General features: G+C 48.6%; 1 protein-coding gene across 1 annotated transcript; it reads left to right on the forward strand.

Moving 5' to 3' along the window:
- The first annotated feature begins 611 nt into the window (after positions 1 to 611).
- Positions 612 to 13715, forward strand: LOC144728792 (prostaglandin E2 receptor EP2 subtype-like). Its single transcript, XM_078608441.1, has 2 exons — positions 612 to 1986; positions 8328 to 13715. The coding sequence occupies exons 1-2, from the start codon at positions 991 to 993 to the stop codon at positions 8799 to 8801; spliced, it is 1470 nt and encodes a 489-aa protein (XP_078464567.1). The 5' UTR covers positions 612 to 990; the 3' UTR covers positions 8802 to 13715.
- The last annotated feature ends 3902 nt before the right edge of the window (positions 13716 to 17617 follow it).

The following is a 17617-nucleotide window of genomic DNA, read 5'->3' on the forward strand; positions in this document are numbered from 1 at the left end:
CACAAGTGTTCGACTTCCATCCTAAAACAAGTCTAAATAAACAAAAACACAATCCTTGCAACGATCAGCTTACACACCTTCACACCAGCAAACACAACAGCGCATATTCGCTCGCTTCTATATTTATCGTAAACCCGCGTGGCAACGATACGTCACTGTGTAATAATGACTTCAATTATTGCGTGTTCTGCGCCGTGCGCCGTTGCCGATGTTCATTGCGCAGTTGCCCCATAGGCACACAGGTGACGATGCTATTTTAATGACAGTCACACGTGCGTGCGTGTGTGGGTGAACTCGGCGGAGAAGTGCCAAGTTGTCTTAGAAACACGACTCACACGGACAACACACAGACAGACACCGCGAAAGCACTGACGGAGGTTACTTATGACGCCCGGAGGCAATGAACAACATCTCAAAATCCAGTTGTTCTTCTTTACTTTGGGCGGCGGCTTCTTTCCAACTTCTCTTCCCCCCCCGTCTTCCTCTCTCGCCGTGCCCTACTCCCTCCTTTGGTCCTGCCTTGCTCTCGAGTATCCGCGTCACATTGAGCAACGCGTGGGTGTGTGGGTGTGTTAATGGGAGGAGTAGGTGGCTAGGAGGGGGGGGGCCTTCGGGTGTATAGGCAGTGAGCTGCACAACGACGGACACTTTTATTTGACAGGCACGTAACTTTTTTTGGTCGCTCTTACTCACACTGACGACGCCGGGAACCGTGGGGGGAGGCACATCGAGTCCTGGACGCTGGAACTTCTTCCACGGGTTTCTAAATTGCACGCGCGAGAAACACAAACACAACGCACGCTCAGAAGACACTTGAAACAAACACACAACGCACGCTCAGAGACACGCGCCTTTTCTCGGCGCGGCGCTTGTGATAGACGGACAGAGCGACAAGACAGAGCGAGCCACAAGAAGAATGCCCGCACAGCGCAACAACAATGCACACGCCCGGCACGGCTGAGCTGCGCACGCAGCAGCGGTGCCTCCTCCATGGCCCTGTCCGCGGAGATGAACGGCATCACCGCCACCAGCACCACCACCACCACCACCGGCAGCAGCACCACCACCACCACGGCGGCCGCGACATCGAACGCGAGCTCGTGCGACGCGGTCCCAGAGGTGGCAGCCGCCCTCCCCGCCGCCCTCATGTTCGCCGTCGGCGTGCTGGGCAACGCGCTGGCGGTCACCATCCTGGCGTGCTCGCGCCGCGACAGCAAGCAGACCGTCTTCTTCGCGCTCGTGTGCGCGCTCACGGTCACGGACCTGCTGAGCACCTGCCTCTCCAGCCCGCTCGTGTTGGCCGCGTACGGCGCGCAGAAGACCATCGAGCAGCTGGGCGGCAACCCGCTCTGCGTCTACTTCACCTTTTGCATGCTCTTCTTCGGCTTCGCCACCATGGGCATCCTGTGCACCATGGCCGTGGAGCGCTGGCTGTCCATCGCGCACCCGTACGTCTACCAGAGGCGCGTGAGCCAGACGTGGGCGCGAGTCGCGCTCGCGATCGTGCTCGTGGCGAGCGCGGCGCTGTCCGCGCTGCCGCTGGCCGCCGGGGTGGTGCGCGCGCGCATGTACCGGCCGTGCACGTGGTGCTACGTGGACGCGAGGCTCGAGCGCGCCTACGGCTTTGTCTACGCCGCGGCCACGTCGCTACTCATCGGCGCCGTGGTGGCGTGCAACGTGGGCGCGGGGGTCGCGCTCTTTCGCATGAGGAGGAGGCTCACGCTGCGGGACGCGGTGCCAAACTCCCGGCGCGTCTCGGCGCGAGTTTCGGCGCCGCTTGCCGCTCTTCCACCGCCGCTTGCTCCTCCTCTGCCGTCGTCGTCGTCGTCCCAGCCGGGTCGAGACAGTCCCCTCGCCTCGCTCCGCAGGAAGATCTCCGTGCAGAGGTTGCAGCGCATCCACAGGCCGCGCGGAGTGGAGGTGGACAACCTGGTGCTGCTGGTGTTCATGACCATCATCTTTCTCGTGTGCTCGCTGCCTCTAACCGTACGTATACGAATGGCACTGGAGATGACCGATTTTTGTTTCAGCCAGGAACAACAACAAAAACATTATTGGTCCCTAACGCATTCCTGTTTTGCAGGATTGGTCCCTAACGCATTGAGAAGTTTTTGTTTGGCATGTTGGGCTAATTGCACGACAAGTGTTTACACATACGTACTGCGTAGCGATGTTGGTTATTTTAAAGAACAATTCAGTTTACCATTCAGAGTATCCAATGAGTCTCAAGGCCCATTTTCAGGAGGGTCCTATGTTTGTGTGCTGAACTAATTTCGCACCGCACGTAGCCAACTGTGCTCATCCGATGTGCGGGGGAAGGACAACAGACTAAACACAAAAGCTGTTTAAATAAATGAGTTTTCAATCGAGATTTAAAAGTGCATTGCTCCAGTGGCTTCCTAATATCGGAAGGAATCTTTGGCCAATTTTGGATGTTGGGGACAATTTCACGGAGAGTGTTAAATATACTTTGTAACAGCTTTGTTTCGAGTAAGCAACGCACTTTGTTTACCCGTGAAAGTCTTCATGAGTCTTAAGACGCCATTTTCACGGGAGTCCTGCATTGTGGACGTTTGGCGTATTTGAGAAGTTAGGACAATGGCATCGGATCGTGGTTAACGCATTTACAACTCCATCACTACATGCACGATACAGGGCTACGTGAAAGCTCGTCTAAAAATACGATGTACAATTGGCGGCGTATTGGGCAATGGCCCTTTTAACGTGCATGAAGAAGGGGCATTACCCGAAACATCGTTTATCATATTTTTATCTTCATAGGCCGATGTTATTGACACATTTTTGGAGTTTTTTTCAAATGAATAATTGTGCTTTTATCTCCACTGCCAACGCAGCGTCACCAAATTATTTCTCCAAAAGTAGGGACCATTAATGTTTCAACTTTCTGACCGCATTTCGCTTGGGGCCTTTTGCGGTGTGAATTTCGCCACGTTTTTCACAACGGAAACCAATCAATCTTGTACACCTAACGAAGTTCCAGTTGCTCGAAAAGTTCAACTCACCGTGCATTCGTTGAACGTGGTCGGGGGAGGTTTTTTTCCCCTTTCTTTCTCCCGAGGACAAAACGATGCTGCCACCCGGGGCACGCGGAGGTGGAGTGAGGGGCGCAGTGGCTTGGCTCTCCAACACACCGGTGGTGCTGGAGATCCACTGCGCCGCTGTGCTAGTGACGAATTGGCACGTTCTGTTTACGTGACAACCCTTACTAGATTTGAAGCTTTCGTGACTGCAAGGATTCATACTCTTAGTTTTTTCGGTAAAGTCACGTAGGTAAAAAAATGAAATTGGCTGTGACGGTCCCACCTGATGATGGAGACTTGTATTGCCTCCGAAACGTCGTGTTTTTTTTTTATTAATTAAAATTTCATTTTTTACCTACGTGACTTTACCGAAAAACTAAGAGTATGAACCCTTACTAGTTGGCTGTGTCGGGTGGTGGCGGGTTTTAACGACACATTTATATATTTACGTCATCTCACCCCCAAAAAAACCTCTATTTGGGGCGTAGTGGTTAGCTAACTGGCGCTAATACGCGGGTCAATTGGAGCCATTCGTTCAGCAAGCAACACCGACCAGCGTTGTAAAGTATGGCCAAATAAGCCCGATGACTGACACACGTATCGTTTCCTTGGGACCATGCATAATCCCATCACGTAAAGTCATCTCTGCCACCAATATACAGTAACTCAAATAGTGGTATTGTGCACATGCCTACCTCGCAAATATTGCCATCAGTTCAATTACGCAAAGAGTGGGCATTTGCGACAAACGGCACAGTTCTGCATTTCACGATGCTGGAATGGTCAGCACGCTGGACCTGAAATCCACAGGTAATCGGTTCGATTGCCCGGCATGGCAAGATGAAACAATGCACACACCCCTCCCCCCATCCACCCAGTAGTGTAAATATATCGGCAAATCACGTGTAGTGGGGTAAAATGTGGGTACACCTACCTCTTACAAGATATTTAGGCAGCGTGGCAGCATAGGCGCAAATATTATGATAAGAGTATCATCTCGTAGGTCTCTCTACAACTCCTTAGAGGACATCCTTCCAGTGGCGTGATCACTGTAATTTGACCGTTGCAACTTATATCCCAGTGGAGTGGTGGTGCAGTGGTTATCGGACTGGCCTAATGGCCTAGCCCAGTGAGTACGATGCCCGACTGAGTGGCTGATGATTTCTGAGCTGGTCCTGAGCTCCGCTCCATTCTCGTTCACCAAATCCGCCCTGACCAGTGCGGTGAAGTATGGTCAAGCAACCTCCCGTGAGACAACAGCAGTGGATCGACGAAGGGCTGCAAATATACTATTGCTATTACATTGCACAGTCTGGGTTAGAGTCTAGAAAAATTATGCAAGGTTTAAAAAAAAAAAACACGCGCTTTTTTATTTTTTCGGTCTACAACATTTTTGCGTAGTTCATAATAATAGTACGATAGTTGTCGATTATATAACAACGCACAGATACCAATAGATACATGCAATGAAACGATTCACTTAATGAAGTCTTAGTATTATTTTTTAATAATAATAGCGAGCTGGATGACTGACATGTGAGTACGTAGGTGTCAGGGTATTAAAGCAATCGCGTGAATATCAATTGGGTTTAGGCAATTATAATCTAATTCCATAACCTGTTGACCAACCATTATGATATACAAAGATGATTGCCACCGATGTAAAAACATTGTAATGTTTTAGTAGGGCTAGAAAGCTCAAAGGTGGCATACAGTGACGCCCATGCTTATTTAATATGAATACTTTACATCCTTTTATACATCCACTACTGGATGAAGACCTCCGCATGGCACAGCGTTTTCTGACCATACTTCACCACGCTGGTCAGTGGGTGGGGGCGTGGGTGACTGCACATGGTTCGGAGATCCTCCTCCTTCGTCTGTGTTAATTACGGTGGCCTGGATTCAAACTCGGGTGGCGGGTCTCACAGTACGGTGATTCCTTCCTGGGAAAACACGAGTTTCTGAACATGCATGCCCGAAAAATAATCACGTGGAGCTTTACCGATTTCACTCATAGTCCAGGGGCAGCCCGATGTCCTCAACTATCTGAAGTCTTAACACACAATCCAAATATTTGGTTGATCCGAGCAAATCTAACCGAGCAATTCTCATTCCGTGGCGAGTGGTCGTAAAGCAAATTCTGTTTAAAGCGCGTTGACGCATTTGCACACTGTTTACAGTTCCCGCACTCGCCGTGTGTCTGCACGGCATCTGTCATGTGTCAGCGACATTCATGTATGCCACTGCACGGTACAGACTGCAGGCATGCGGCGTTGAACTTTCCGCCGGCTTTCTGGCAAGTGCATACTTGAGTTTATCAGCACCTGCGGCTGTGCCTCCTTTTAGTTTTGGCCGCAAACACGAGCGTAGCCCTGGCTACCGCTCCTCTGCCCTTGTGTCTGGGACACATTTCAGATTTCGAGACGTCAACGACAGCGGTGGCCGAATTCCAGCGAACTCCACCGGACCGCCCTTTGGCTTTTTGCCGCCTGTTGCTGGAGTCTAACCGCGGGTCTTATGTACCGACCGGCGAAGGAATGAGGTTTTGGAACTGGAGGAACGATGTTTAGAAGATGGAGAAACGGGATAAGGAGTTGGAGGAAAATTATTAAATGAACACTTTGCAGATTCGGAAGAGTTGGGTGTTTCGTGCAGTCAGCTTGTGTTCAAATAGATTCATTTCTTGGAAATGTTAACTGAGAATGTTTTTGATAATTGCTCTGTGCAATTAATCGTGTACTACTGTATGTGATATCTGTTATAAAGGTTATTTGCTTATGTTGTGTTTGGTTTTCTATTATCGTAATTTGTTTATGATGCGGTAAACTTATATTGCCCGTTGTGTTATTATTTTCTTCTTGTATTTAAACTTTTAAAACGGGGTCTCCCTCCATTGTGCAATGCAGACGACCGTTAGACCCCCCCACCCCGCCGTACCAGCTGTGCGTGCAAATATCATTACAGATAATACTTTTTGACCATCACAAACTCTGTGTAAGTTTGCCTTAGAAGATATGAAAACTGGGCCTTTTCCAAAAAGATACGGGACGAATAATGCTTTTGGTGTGTCTTTCGTGTCATTTATTTACCCAGCAGAGTATTGCAGACGTCTTCTTGGTTCTTTCGGTAAAGTCATGTAGAAGGAAAATAATAAAATAAAATGTTTTAAACATAATCAAATAATTCTCACGACGTTTCGGCCACAACGCAAGCAGCCGAAACGTCGTGAGAATTATTTTATTATGTTTTATTTTTATTATTTTATTATTTCCCTTCTACGTGACTTTACCGAAAGAACCAAGAAGATGAATCCCTGCAGTCACAAAAGCTTTAAATCGAAATTTATTGCAGACGTCTCTGGATAATGCTATCATATTCATTGCACTGGCTATAATCATCACTTGATCTTGGACTTGGACTACATCACGCCCGGAAGGGTGATGCCGGCAATTATACCCCATTAGGGGCCATGCATGATCAACATCAAGATTGTTATTAGTATTAGCAATTATAATGACAGCCTTTTGTTCAGATACCGGCGCTCTTTGGCTAAAGTATAATAGGCAAAAAGTGTTGCGTAGCTTTTTGTTTTCTCCAAAATAAACCAAACTTTTATACGAGTTTGTCGCGGCTCACGTCGAGTTCAATTGATTTGTTTGTTCTTTGAATTCAATAGATTTCCACCTTGGCCAACACAAGCTCCATTACTGTTGACACTTTGTTAAGAACTACCGGTAACTTTTGTCTCTAAAGGCAATTGCAATTTCGGGGGGAGTAGCGCCCTGCGCTTGTGAGCCCGGTAAACCTGAGTTCGATTCCCAACCGTGGCTAACATTAGTGGCGTCGCCATCTTCTCTCCCCTTCACCAACTTGCACTTGGCAGTCGTTGACGCCGTGGTGGCACGATGTTTTCCCGCGGTGGTGTGGATTTTTCTCCGGGTCCTCCGGTGTTTCCCTCCGCTACTTAGATGACGTGGCTGCTCTAGAGTTCCACACGATGAGCCGACTTCGTTGAGCTATCATTTGTGGCCAGTGGGCATTAGCTGGTAAAATAGGAAAAATAGTTTAGTTTAGTTTTAGTTTAAAGTATGGTTAAACAACCTCCATGACCAAACGAGCGTGGGAAAGTTTTGATTCAGCAAGGGATTGACGCTATTATTATGTTTTAACTTGGGACCTTAACACGAGCTTTGAGACTATGAGGCTGTTGTGGTTGGCGTGGCTCTAACGATATTTGTTCTCATGGATTCCCACTCTCAGGTAGGATGAATAATGCTTAACATATGGTCGCAGTTTCATGAGTCCCCCTCTAACACGTGTTTATAACCGTGCCTTTGTATGTTTGTTTTGCTTCTACAACAATTTGGCAGATTGTGTAAATTCACACAATTTTTATGTCCAGCCACAGGACCTATTTTCGCGTGCGTTGGCATGAGTGTAATGGGATTTAATAGGCCATTTAATTGTGCATATCTCATCATTTGTATGATGGGTCCTACGGATTTGCTGGCCGTTTGTGTGAAATGTGTTTTCGCTTATTTAAAAAAAGTACACATATTTAGATTTCACAGTTCCCAAAGCGATGTATTTAATGAAATGCAGATCTCGTTTTATTTTATTCGTGTTCTCGTGATAATCTAGGATTTAACGACCGTAGCATAAACTCATAGAACCAAACCATTACACGCTATATACAAAACAATTATAGTGAGATGTGAGAGAATCCAAAATGCAGTGGATGAATAAAACACTAATAAATGCACAGCGCCTTTTGTCAATGGATGAAGGCCCTCCTACACTCTGTTTATCATCAGGGTTTTTGGGTCATACCTGCTACGTTGGTCAAATAAGGTTTGTGAAAGGACTGGCCAGAACAAATTCAGATGCTTACTCAGGAAGCCAGCGCTACACCCCATTCGTATAAATATGAAGCTACTTAGGTGGGCAGCACCTGAGTGGTACCTCTACGCTTCCACGTCTATGCTCCCCGCCTTCAACAGCCAGCATCAGCCAGCGTGTGAAGTTCGGCCAAAGAACAACCACGACCCACGCGGCGTGGGGAGGCCATCACACAGCAGTGGGACAACAAAGGGCTACACACACGTGCAGAGTAATGTCAAGCGATGCGGTATGTCTGGCTTACTAAGAAGACCCTGCGGCAGGCTTGTTCTCAAACGTTACCAGAAGCGACCATGTCGCAAGCAGCAGCAGGTGATTCGTGAACCCCATCGAGATGCTGTTCTCTCTCTTCCCCCCACCCTCCCTTGCCTCCTCCGCACGAAGGTCTCTACTCTAATCAATGCCATCTGGCCCACGAACACTGAATTCAAGCGCGACCTGGCCGGCCTACGCTTCGCCTCCTTCAACCCCATCCTCGACCCGTGGATCTTCATCATTGTGCGTCGCTCCGTGCTCGAGCGACTCCTCTCGGTGCCCGCGCGTCTCCGCGCCGCGCTTCTCCCCCAACGTGCCGGCGGCGACTCGCGCGGCTCCGGTTTGCTGCGCCACCTGGGCAAGGGCAAGGGCGGTGGTGGATCTTCCGAGTCCGCCTCGCTCTCCTCCTTCCAGCTCGCGCAGCTCATCCGCTCCGCCGACGCGTCGCCCATGATGGCGGGACGGCTGGCCGAGATCCTCGGCCGTGGCGTCGAGCCCAGTGCTCTGGACTCTGTGCGCAGTTCCCTGGACCTGGAGTTGCCGGACGGGAAGTTTAGCGAACTGTTGTCGTTGTCTCGGAGTCGACGAGAGGCAGAGACGTGACGGGTAAGGACGGCAAAAGATTTATAGCAACAACAAGTGTAAGCACTTGCTCCCGCCACTGCCGGAGGAAGTGTCTCCACTGGAGGGAGCTGAAGAGAGCCCCTCTGGAGGGTATTTTGGCTTTTGCAAGACGTGAGATCACTCGCACTGTATTCCACCAAACGCGGCATTGCTGGTCGACTGTGGTGAACTCGTTTAGACGGACAGAGGTGGAGCCACAGATCGAACTCGACTGGTGACCTCTGAAATACAGGCCCAAGTAATGCCAGTGCTTGAAGTCTCACCGAAGACAGGAGTAGGCCTCTCCCTGGCAGCCTCGGCCACAGTGAGAGATACACTGGTGACTCGTGTGGCGTCGCTGACCCGGACAGATCCAGCTGAAATTAGGCCCTGGGTTATGCTACCTGATACAGTGCACTGCCCTTATTTATAGATATATTTCACCGTGTGACACTTTTGCAATCAAGAGAAGGTATTCGGCACGAGCAGGACGTGTTTAATCTGTTTGGAGTGGTGAACACTGAAATATGTAAATATGTAAACTGATTTGAACTAAGAAAACATTTACCAAAAAAAATGCACTTTAATGCTTGCATGCACGTACCTACACACGCACGTACATGCAGCGCTACGAGTGTCCTTCGCAGCGAGCGTGATTATTCCACACGGACTTTGCGTCAGGACAATCCCCACACCATTACCGCCATTACCACTGTCACGGACTTTGTCACCACTTGACGGCGTTGTCATCAATCATCGTTCGAGCTGGCTCGTAGAAAATGAACGTGAATATGGAGCCTGCAGTTAGTCTCGCGACTTAGCGGGCGGAGTTTGTTGCGTGCACATCAATGAACGCGCAGTGACAGACGATGCCATCAGTGCCCGCAGATGTTTGGCGTGTGCATCGACACGCGTTATTGCGCTCACATTGGCGCCCGTGTTCTGCGCTAAATTGCGCACACGATATGAATTGCTCGTCGCCCATATGGATTCGGAGACAATGCCTGCAATATTGATGGGTTCTTGGCTCCATAGTGACTGCTGTTCGGCTGGCTTGTGTACACATGTGGCGATAAGGGTTTCCAGAGCGCATCGCTATCCTTCCACGTCTGGTGCCAAAGCAACTGCAGACACTCCAACGAGAGACAGGCGTTACGTTTGTGGCATGCGTGTGCCTTTCCAGGAGACCAGACGCTGTCGTGTCACCGACGCTGTGGTATACTGCTCCACGTGTGTGGTCAATCCTGTAGTTTACACTTTGAAGCCACCACTAATCCCTAAGGTGTTCCCGAGCCTGTTATGATGAACGTGCAGCCACTTTTATTGAGTTACTTTATTTTATCTTCTCCAAAAGGAAGACTAACAAAGTTTGGATTTTGTGTCATTACAACTTATGCCCCTCCCGCCCTCGCCCTTAAACCTGCACACACAGATCAGTAGTCACGGTGCCCCGAGCTGGGATGCCGCTTGCGTAATCTTGCCGGACCGGATTTGTCGTTAGGCGATGTGGAACATCGCGAAGATTCGCACTTGGCTGGCCACGGCCGGGCGGTCGGGGTAAGCGAGTGGCCGATCACTTTTCGAGCGAAACTCCGAACGCCCCTGCCGCCACCCCCCCCCCCATCCCTCTTGCAGCAGCGGAGGCCTGCAGAATGTTTACACGTTTCGTGCGGCGGTCGGGCCAGGGGGCTGTGTTCTCTCGGTGGTCTATTGAAGAAGAGATACCCGGGGATGGTCAAACATTTCACTTGCAGCAGCCGGTTGCCTCAAAAGCAACAGTTATTTGAGGAAAGCGACGGTTTGTCACCCATGGGGCTGCAGGCGGGTGTGTAAATGGTCTGTCGCATGTTCAAATGCATCCAATTTATTCTTACTGCCGCGTGCAGCAGCGGTATCCATTTCCTGGCAAGTAAATTGTTTTGCTCATTTTCAAAAGACAGACCCACACACTGTGTGACCCTGATAAACTCGAATGTATGTAATTGCGCATCCGCGGAGGTGGCCTGTAAAATTACAAGTTCGAAACTTCCACAGTGAACTCGTTCCTCCGAGGCCTACCTACAGTCCGCGTAAATTGCTCAACCTTCTGCGACGTCACCAGAATAAATGCCTTGAGGACGTTGGCGACAGCGCAAAATGCATGCGAGTGAATTGATTGGCGTCGTTGCACCGCGCCCTCTATTGTGTTTGTCAAGATAACGTGCCAGATGCGATGACTTACAGAAACTGATAAAAGTGTTGTCAGTACTTCTTGCGTGCAGCCGTGGCCATCACCGCAGATTTCTGCACGGAGTTGATATGCCATTCAAATGCCACCAGATAAGGTAAACATTTCTCTCTCCGTGGAGTGACACATTAATATTCTAATTTGTTTCCCCATACATAACCAATGAAGGAAATATGATTTCTCCCCATCAATTGATATTCTGTACTAGCTTCATTATCACCATCCTCAGGGGTTGCCAGGGTGGCAAGATGGGAACTACCTCGCCTGGTATGCAGGAGGATCGTGGGTTCGATCCTGACCCTGACGCCTGCTGTATATTTGGAATTTGGATGTCTCTCTCTCTCCCCGTGGTCGCGTGGATTTTTCTCTGGATCCGTCGGTTTTCCCCTCCACATTTAGAAACGTGCGTTTTAGAGATTTTGGCTGCTATAAATTGCCCCGTGATAAGCCACTTCGTTGAGCTATCATTTGTGGCCAGGTCGCTTCTAGAAAAAGAGCTACATAGCTCAGTGGGCCTCACCTGGTAAAATGAAAAAAGAGATTAAGTTTAGTTTATCATCATCAACATCATCAGCCACTGTCTATTCACTGCTGGATGATGACCTCACGCCGTCTCCATCTCTGTCCATCCTACGATGTCAAAATCAATGTCACTCCCGAAAATGTATCTTATTGCATCCACTCTGTGACGGTTGCCCGCTCGGTGTGTGTGCGCTTTAACTTTAATCGCCAGCATCGTCCACGGCACATTGTCCCCTCGGGCGATGCACCGTGCGAAAGCCCGATTACTTTCCTCAACCGTTCACGCGATTCTTCAATTGGGATAATATTCATTGCACGCGTCTACCACTTGGATAAAACATGCGAATGTTCACCACACGTGATCCTCGGAGCCCAGGGTTGCCCATCCATGAAATAAGATGTTGTGTGAGTTGCAGGGTAATGAGTAAGCAATGGCACCACCTCTTAAAACGAGCGATGTCTACTGCAGTGAGAGCTGTAGTAAGAATTACATCTAGAAAGGTGAAATAAGAAATAATAATTTGTGGCCCTTTGTCAACTCCCTGCCGGATGAGCACTTTGCACACGCCGCGGTGGCCACGGGGGTTATTTGACCATACTTCACCATGCTGGTCAATGCGAGCAGGTGAATGGGGTGGCTCAGAACTGGTTCAGATGTCAATTCGCCACTGATGTTATCCGTGGCCGGTAATCGAACTTAGTTTGCTGGACTCATAGCACAGTGCGCTAACCAGTGCTAAACTGATTCACCGGTTTTATATTTGCTCAACCGTCTACTCCCGATGGTTGGGCAAGTATAAGATCGGTGAACTTCATCAATTTTTAGCACACTGCAGCACTTCTGAAATGTGTCCCTGGAGAATGTAGTATTTCGTGACTGTGACCATGGTGATGATGATGATATCAGCCATGACAATTGTACAACGTGTTATTATATTAGTCAGACGCTGGGGTCGAATATCCACTGAGCAGTGTGCGTGACAATCTTACTCGAGAATCTACCCGATGTACGCAATATATGAAAGAGTGCCTACTCTTTGTTTCAAAAGCAGTAGCTCACGGGTGCTAAACTTGTGTGTAAACATTGTGAAATTTACTGTGACATTCATGACTCTGGGCCACACCTGACATCGTGACAATTCTCCCCACTGAAGCTGGATAAATTGGGGGTGCACCTTTCCATTAACAGTTGTACTGTGCTACGAATAATTAAGGGATGCATTTATTTACTACATTTTAATTACTTTACGTGGAATTGACAACTAAAATATTTCATGAATCTTAATTAAAACTTACTGAAATATTTGCTATTAAATATTTGCAATTTAAGAACAAACAAAACTCCAGATTGTATGCTGGAAGGCTGAGGTTCGCTAGATATGTTTGGTTGAAGAGGTTTTCTGATGGGCTTGAACATTGTATTATTGGTGAAATAAAAAAATAAAAACTTACATTCATGAAAGAGCCGAGAAGAACACGTGGCATCCACGGGAACAGGCTCACCACATCCCCTACAATAGATAAGTACGCAGCGTTTGAATTGCGAGTCAGCATACGAACGCCATCTCCTACAAAGCTTTTTTTTTGTTATTCTACAATTATTATTTATTTTGGGTAGCCTTCCGACGTGCCCAAAATTATTGGGCCGACTCAAGTCCGGCTTTGACACATTTCACCGTATCAAAAAGTGACGTATCCCTTGTAATGCTCATTACAAAATGTATAATCCCGTTTTTTTTTTTTAAAAGGGGCGACAGTACAACCAACGCTTGCCTTCAGTTTGGGACTACGCGACATTGCCGCATCCCAGACGAGCACGACTTCGCCATTTCAAACTACCACTGAACAAATACGTGTTTCGAAACGCTTTCCTTGTGTGTGTTTAAAACAAACTTTAACAGGACCTCACCATCTGCTAAAAAAAAAGTGTTAGTCGAGTTTTACCGGCAGCACGTGTCGCGTATGAGTGCGTCAACGTTTGAACCAGTGTGTGTTTTTTATGAATGTTAAATATTTATGACTTGAAAGACAATTATTTATTACGCATGTTCACGCTTATACGTTTCCTGATATTGTACCTTCATGCTTGACACCTGTGGAACTATGTTTTGCAATGAATGCAATAAAAGAGCATGCTTTCATGTTTCACATGAGGGCACGTGAAATGTTGTGTTCAAAGGTATCATTCTTAAATGCAAATACTGTGCACTCGTGAACCTACGACATCACACGCGTGTTATCTGAACTGAAAAGCAGCTGTCCTTGTTCTCATGATCCACGCCTACGATTGCTTTATTTACTTTCCACTGGAGATAATTACTAAATTTGTCTCTGAATGCTGAAACGTGAGTCTACGTAAGGCAGCTTACAACGCACGGGACCCACAAAGATACTGCAAGAAATGATCTAGGCAACGGGATACAGTTTTCGGATGCACTGCATTGTTTAACCAAATTGCGGGATATCACATTACACGGGGTGTGTGCGTGCGTGCTGTATGTGCCCTGAAGAATAACACGTTTCAACTGATAACTCGCGCACAGCGTTCGCTCGATCTCGTGGGGAGAGAACGACGGGGACTCGCAGACGAACGGGGAAGACATCAGCTCGGTGAGACACCGCCAACAATCGCCCAAGCTGTGTGTTCGTTGGACAATTAATGCCTGCTTAATTGTCCGATAACGTAAGGAACGCAAGTCCGTCTTGTGGGGGGCGGGGGGGGGAGAAATGTGGCAATGACCTACTTCCAAGATCTTCTTAGCCACACTAGAGACGCTGCAACGTACAAATGCATCCTGCAAACATACATTCATTATCATAGAACGGGAGTAAAACCAATGTTTTTCATTCTTTGTACATGAATATCCCCGCCACCCACCAAAACGACGAACCATATTTAATATGATGGGTTTTTGTTGTGTGCAGTCAGTAACCAGGCCGCGACCATTAACTTGCCACACAAGAGGGCCCAGTTTTGAGATGACGGGTGGCTACCAAGATTCGACTCCAAGATATCAGCGGTGCTGGTTAAGTATATCTGACCTCTGAGCCACCTGGCAACTTGTGCATTCATCTTGAGTGCGCCTTCCATCCATCACCCCCAGTTGGTGCGTGTGTGGTCATCGTGATGAATAATGCAGAGAGCACAAAACATCGTCTCCATTGATGCTCGCGCCCGTTCACGGGTCACAACGAAAGGTGGCTTGCGTCATGACATGTTCATAAGCTTCGCAGTGCAGTGGTGGCACACGCACAAATGTAGAATCCAGCAATGTGGAGGTGGGGTTCGTGATTCACGCCGAGATACCGTTTCTGATATGCAGTACAGCAGGTAGGTTCCGGACCTATTGCCTATGTTGATGTCGACTTTGATAGCCCCTCGTTTTCGTGTCTTCTCCAGGCACGCTTTGTGTGTATTTGTTTTCTTCTTTCTCCACAAGCGAAAGTGCTTCAAGAGGAAGTGGTCAAATATCACAAGCAGGACCCTCTTGCAAAATAGTCTTGAGGCTCTGACTCATCTGCTCCCATTGAATCATTCTCATTTCACGAAGATGAACATCGGCTTCTTGCTAAAATAGCAATCGTTTTACTTTCTGAAGAAATACTGCAATACCTAGACACACGCAAACGTGTAAATCATGTTCAAAGACACGTAACCTAAACAGTTTGAAATGAATCATATCATTAAGTCAGGAAACGATGTAACTTACACGGCCAATTACTTGAAACGAAGGGAATCTGTACATCATCGCCTTCTTCACCCCAGAATGTAAACAGCGGACACGTCACCGAGGGTCCACGCTTCCCACAGCAGTGCACTTATACGGTGTTGACGGTGCTGGCGGGAATCTCTCGTGCGTAGTTTTACCAAGAAGGTGACATTGATGTGCTCAATGTCCCTGTAGCCCTCTCCCCTTTATAGGGCTCTTGCCCACAGGTTGCCGTGATTGGTAGTGGGTGGTAAAGTGGCCCAGAGGTGGCTTAGCATTAAACACATGACTCAGTTTCCTGGATTCACTCGTAATCATTTCCAAGGTGGCACAGACGTCAGAGCAAGTCGGTGGGCTGCTGGGAAGATTCCCGTGGAACGCATCGAGGCAGATGTTTGGGCTTAAACCGCGTTTTCAACTCTCAACTTGTGGCGATGTCATCATCTCAGCCCAGCCACCGATGAATGCGCACACACGCACGCACACACACACGAACAAAACATACATCCAAATACATTTGTTTCATTTTTACCATCTTGCTGTGAAAATCACTCTCAGTGGCGGAGTGGATGGAAAAACCAAGAATATCAAGGTTCGTTTGTCGGGATCAACTCCGTGGTGTCCACTTTCTTCGGCCGCTCTGACACACGAAGGGTTGCTCTGCTCTGCAAGCGATCCGAATGGACTTCGCCACGTGACATGGCGCCGATACTACAATTGCAACAGAAGTGGTAAGCAACGTAAAAGGTAAATACAAAATAACGCAGTTTAGTTGGATTGGGAGGTGGCCAGGAGAAGGTAGTACATACAGCAATAGATTATTGGACCCATCTTCACACAGCGTTGAGTGTAACCCCCTCGTATGTACGGTGTGTTTTCTTCACGTACACTCGCCAAACAATATGAATTTTAATCGGTGAACATCACAAAGCAGAACCCCCCTTAAAAAGAGCCCTGAGACTCCGTGAGACTTTCCTGGGTATGTAAAGGACATTATTATTCCGTCTTAAAGAAAGCGTGAGTCTCAACGCTTCTTTAGGGGTCTTGAGTCCGGAGGACTTACATTAGGATTCTTACTTTGTTCAAATTTCATTTAGAGTTGTTCAATTATAATTGGCCTTGATACACAGCACCCGAGGCAACCGTGCATGCTCTTGGCCTTCCCCCGGCTCAGTAGCACCGAATGCAGTACTGCATGTCATTAACAAGTTAAGACTGATAACAACAACTGCCATTCGCTACTAAGTGGCGGTGACGTCCCCACGACGGTTGTGCCAGGCTAGGTGCACCTTGAGACCACGTGAAGTGTCGAACGCCCGCTGGCAAAAGGTCACGGGGTCAGACGCAGGTGCCACGGGTCGACTGACTGAGACGACTGGCTGATGCACCACCTGTGCCCCCTACTGTGCCAACTTGCTGTGCTTTAGCCACCCGGTGCTCCACTCATTGTTGTGAGCGTCGCTCCTCCACCCTCCGTTGTTGTTGGTGGGCGACTGCCTCCAACTGCCCAGTAGCGGCCTTCACGAGCCTCCTCCACAGAGGCCGATCTTGACACCGCTGGTACCAGTCATCGGCAAGTCCACTCAGCTCCACATCCTCTTGTACCACATCACTCCATCTCTTCTCCAGCCCGTGCCGCGCCCGTTTAGCCCCCTCGATCCGGCCGAACAAAAGCTGTTTAGGCATGCGGTGGCTGCGCATGCGGGCTGATGGGCATGGTGACACCACCACTCCCGCCACCACCCGCTTGTGGGTCATGTTGCCCTTCAGCATGAACACAAACATTGTACACTGCTCTTTGTCGATCCACCACATGTGAATGACGAGGGCCTCTGTACAGTGCGCAAGTCGTGGAGGTTATTTGACCATACTTCACCACGCCGGTCATCGCCGGTTGCTTTCAGGCCGGGAGGCATGGAAGACTTGGGAGCACAACAATGGAATGTGTGCACGATCTCCTGCTGGTTCCACCTTGCTGAGTGTACCAATCGCTGATGCAAATCAGGTGAACGTAGCCATTGGCTCTCACATAACACACGGGGTACCAAATAATACAAAATAGCCGAGGCAATTAAATCGTTTATTTCTGGGACACAATTTTTTCCAGGGGTGTACTCAACTTCGTAACTGGGGTACCAATCAATCCGACATCAATGCCACTCCGTGAAGTCGAAACGCAGCGAGGACGATTGCGCTGAAACCCTGAACGCTCGCGGTACGCACCGTAGTGGTGCATCTTAGTGCACAGCTCGTCGAGATGAGTCGATTGCCGCATCGCCGACCATCGAAAGACTAAAAGTGACTGCATCACGGACATGATGCGAGAGCCGGGGTGCTATCGCGACCCGGGGTTACTG

The sequence above is a fragment of the Lampetra planeri genome, chromosome 30, assembly GCF_965212315.1.
Source record: "Lampetra planeri chromosome 30, kcLamPlan1.2.h2, whole genome shotgun sequence".
NCBI classification, from domain to species: domain Eukaryota; kingdom Metazoa; phylum Chordata; class Hyperoartia; order Petromyzontiformes; family Petromyzontidae; genus Lampetra; species Lampetra planeri.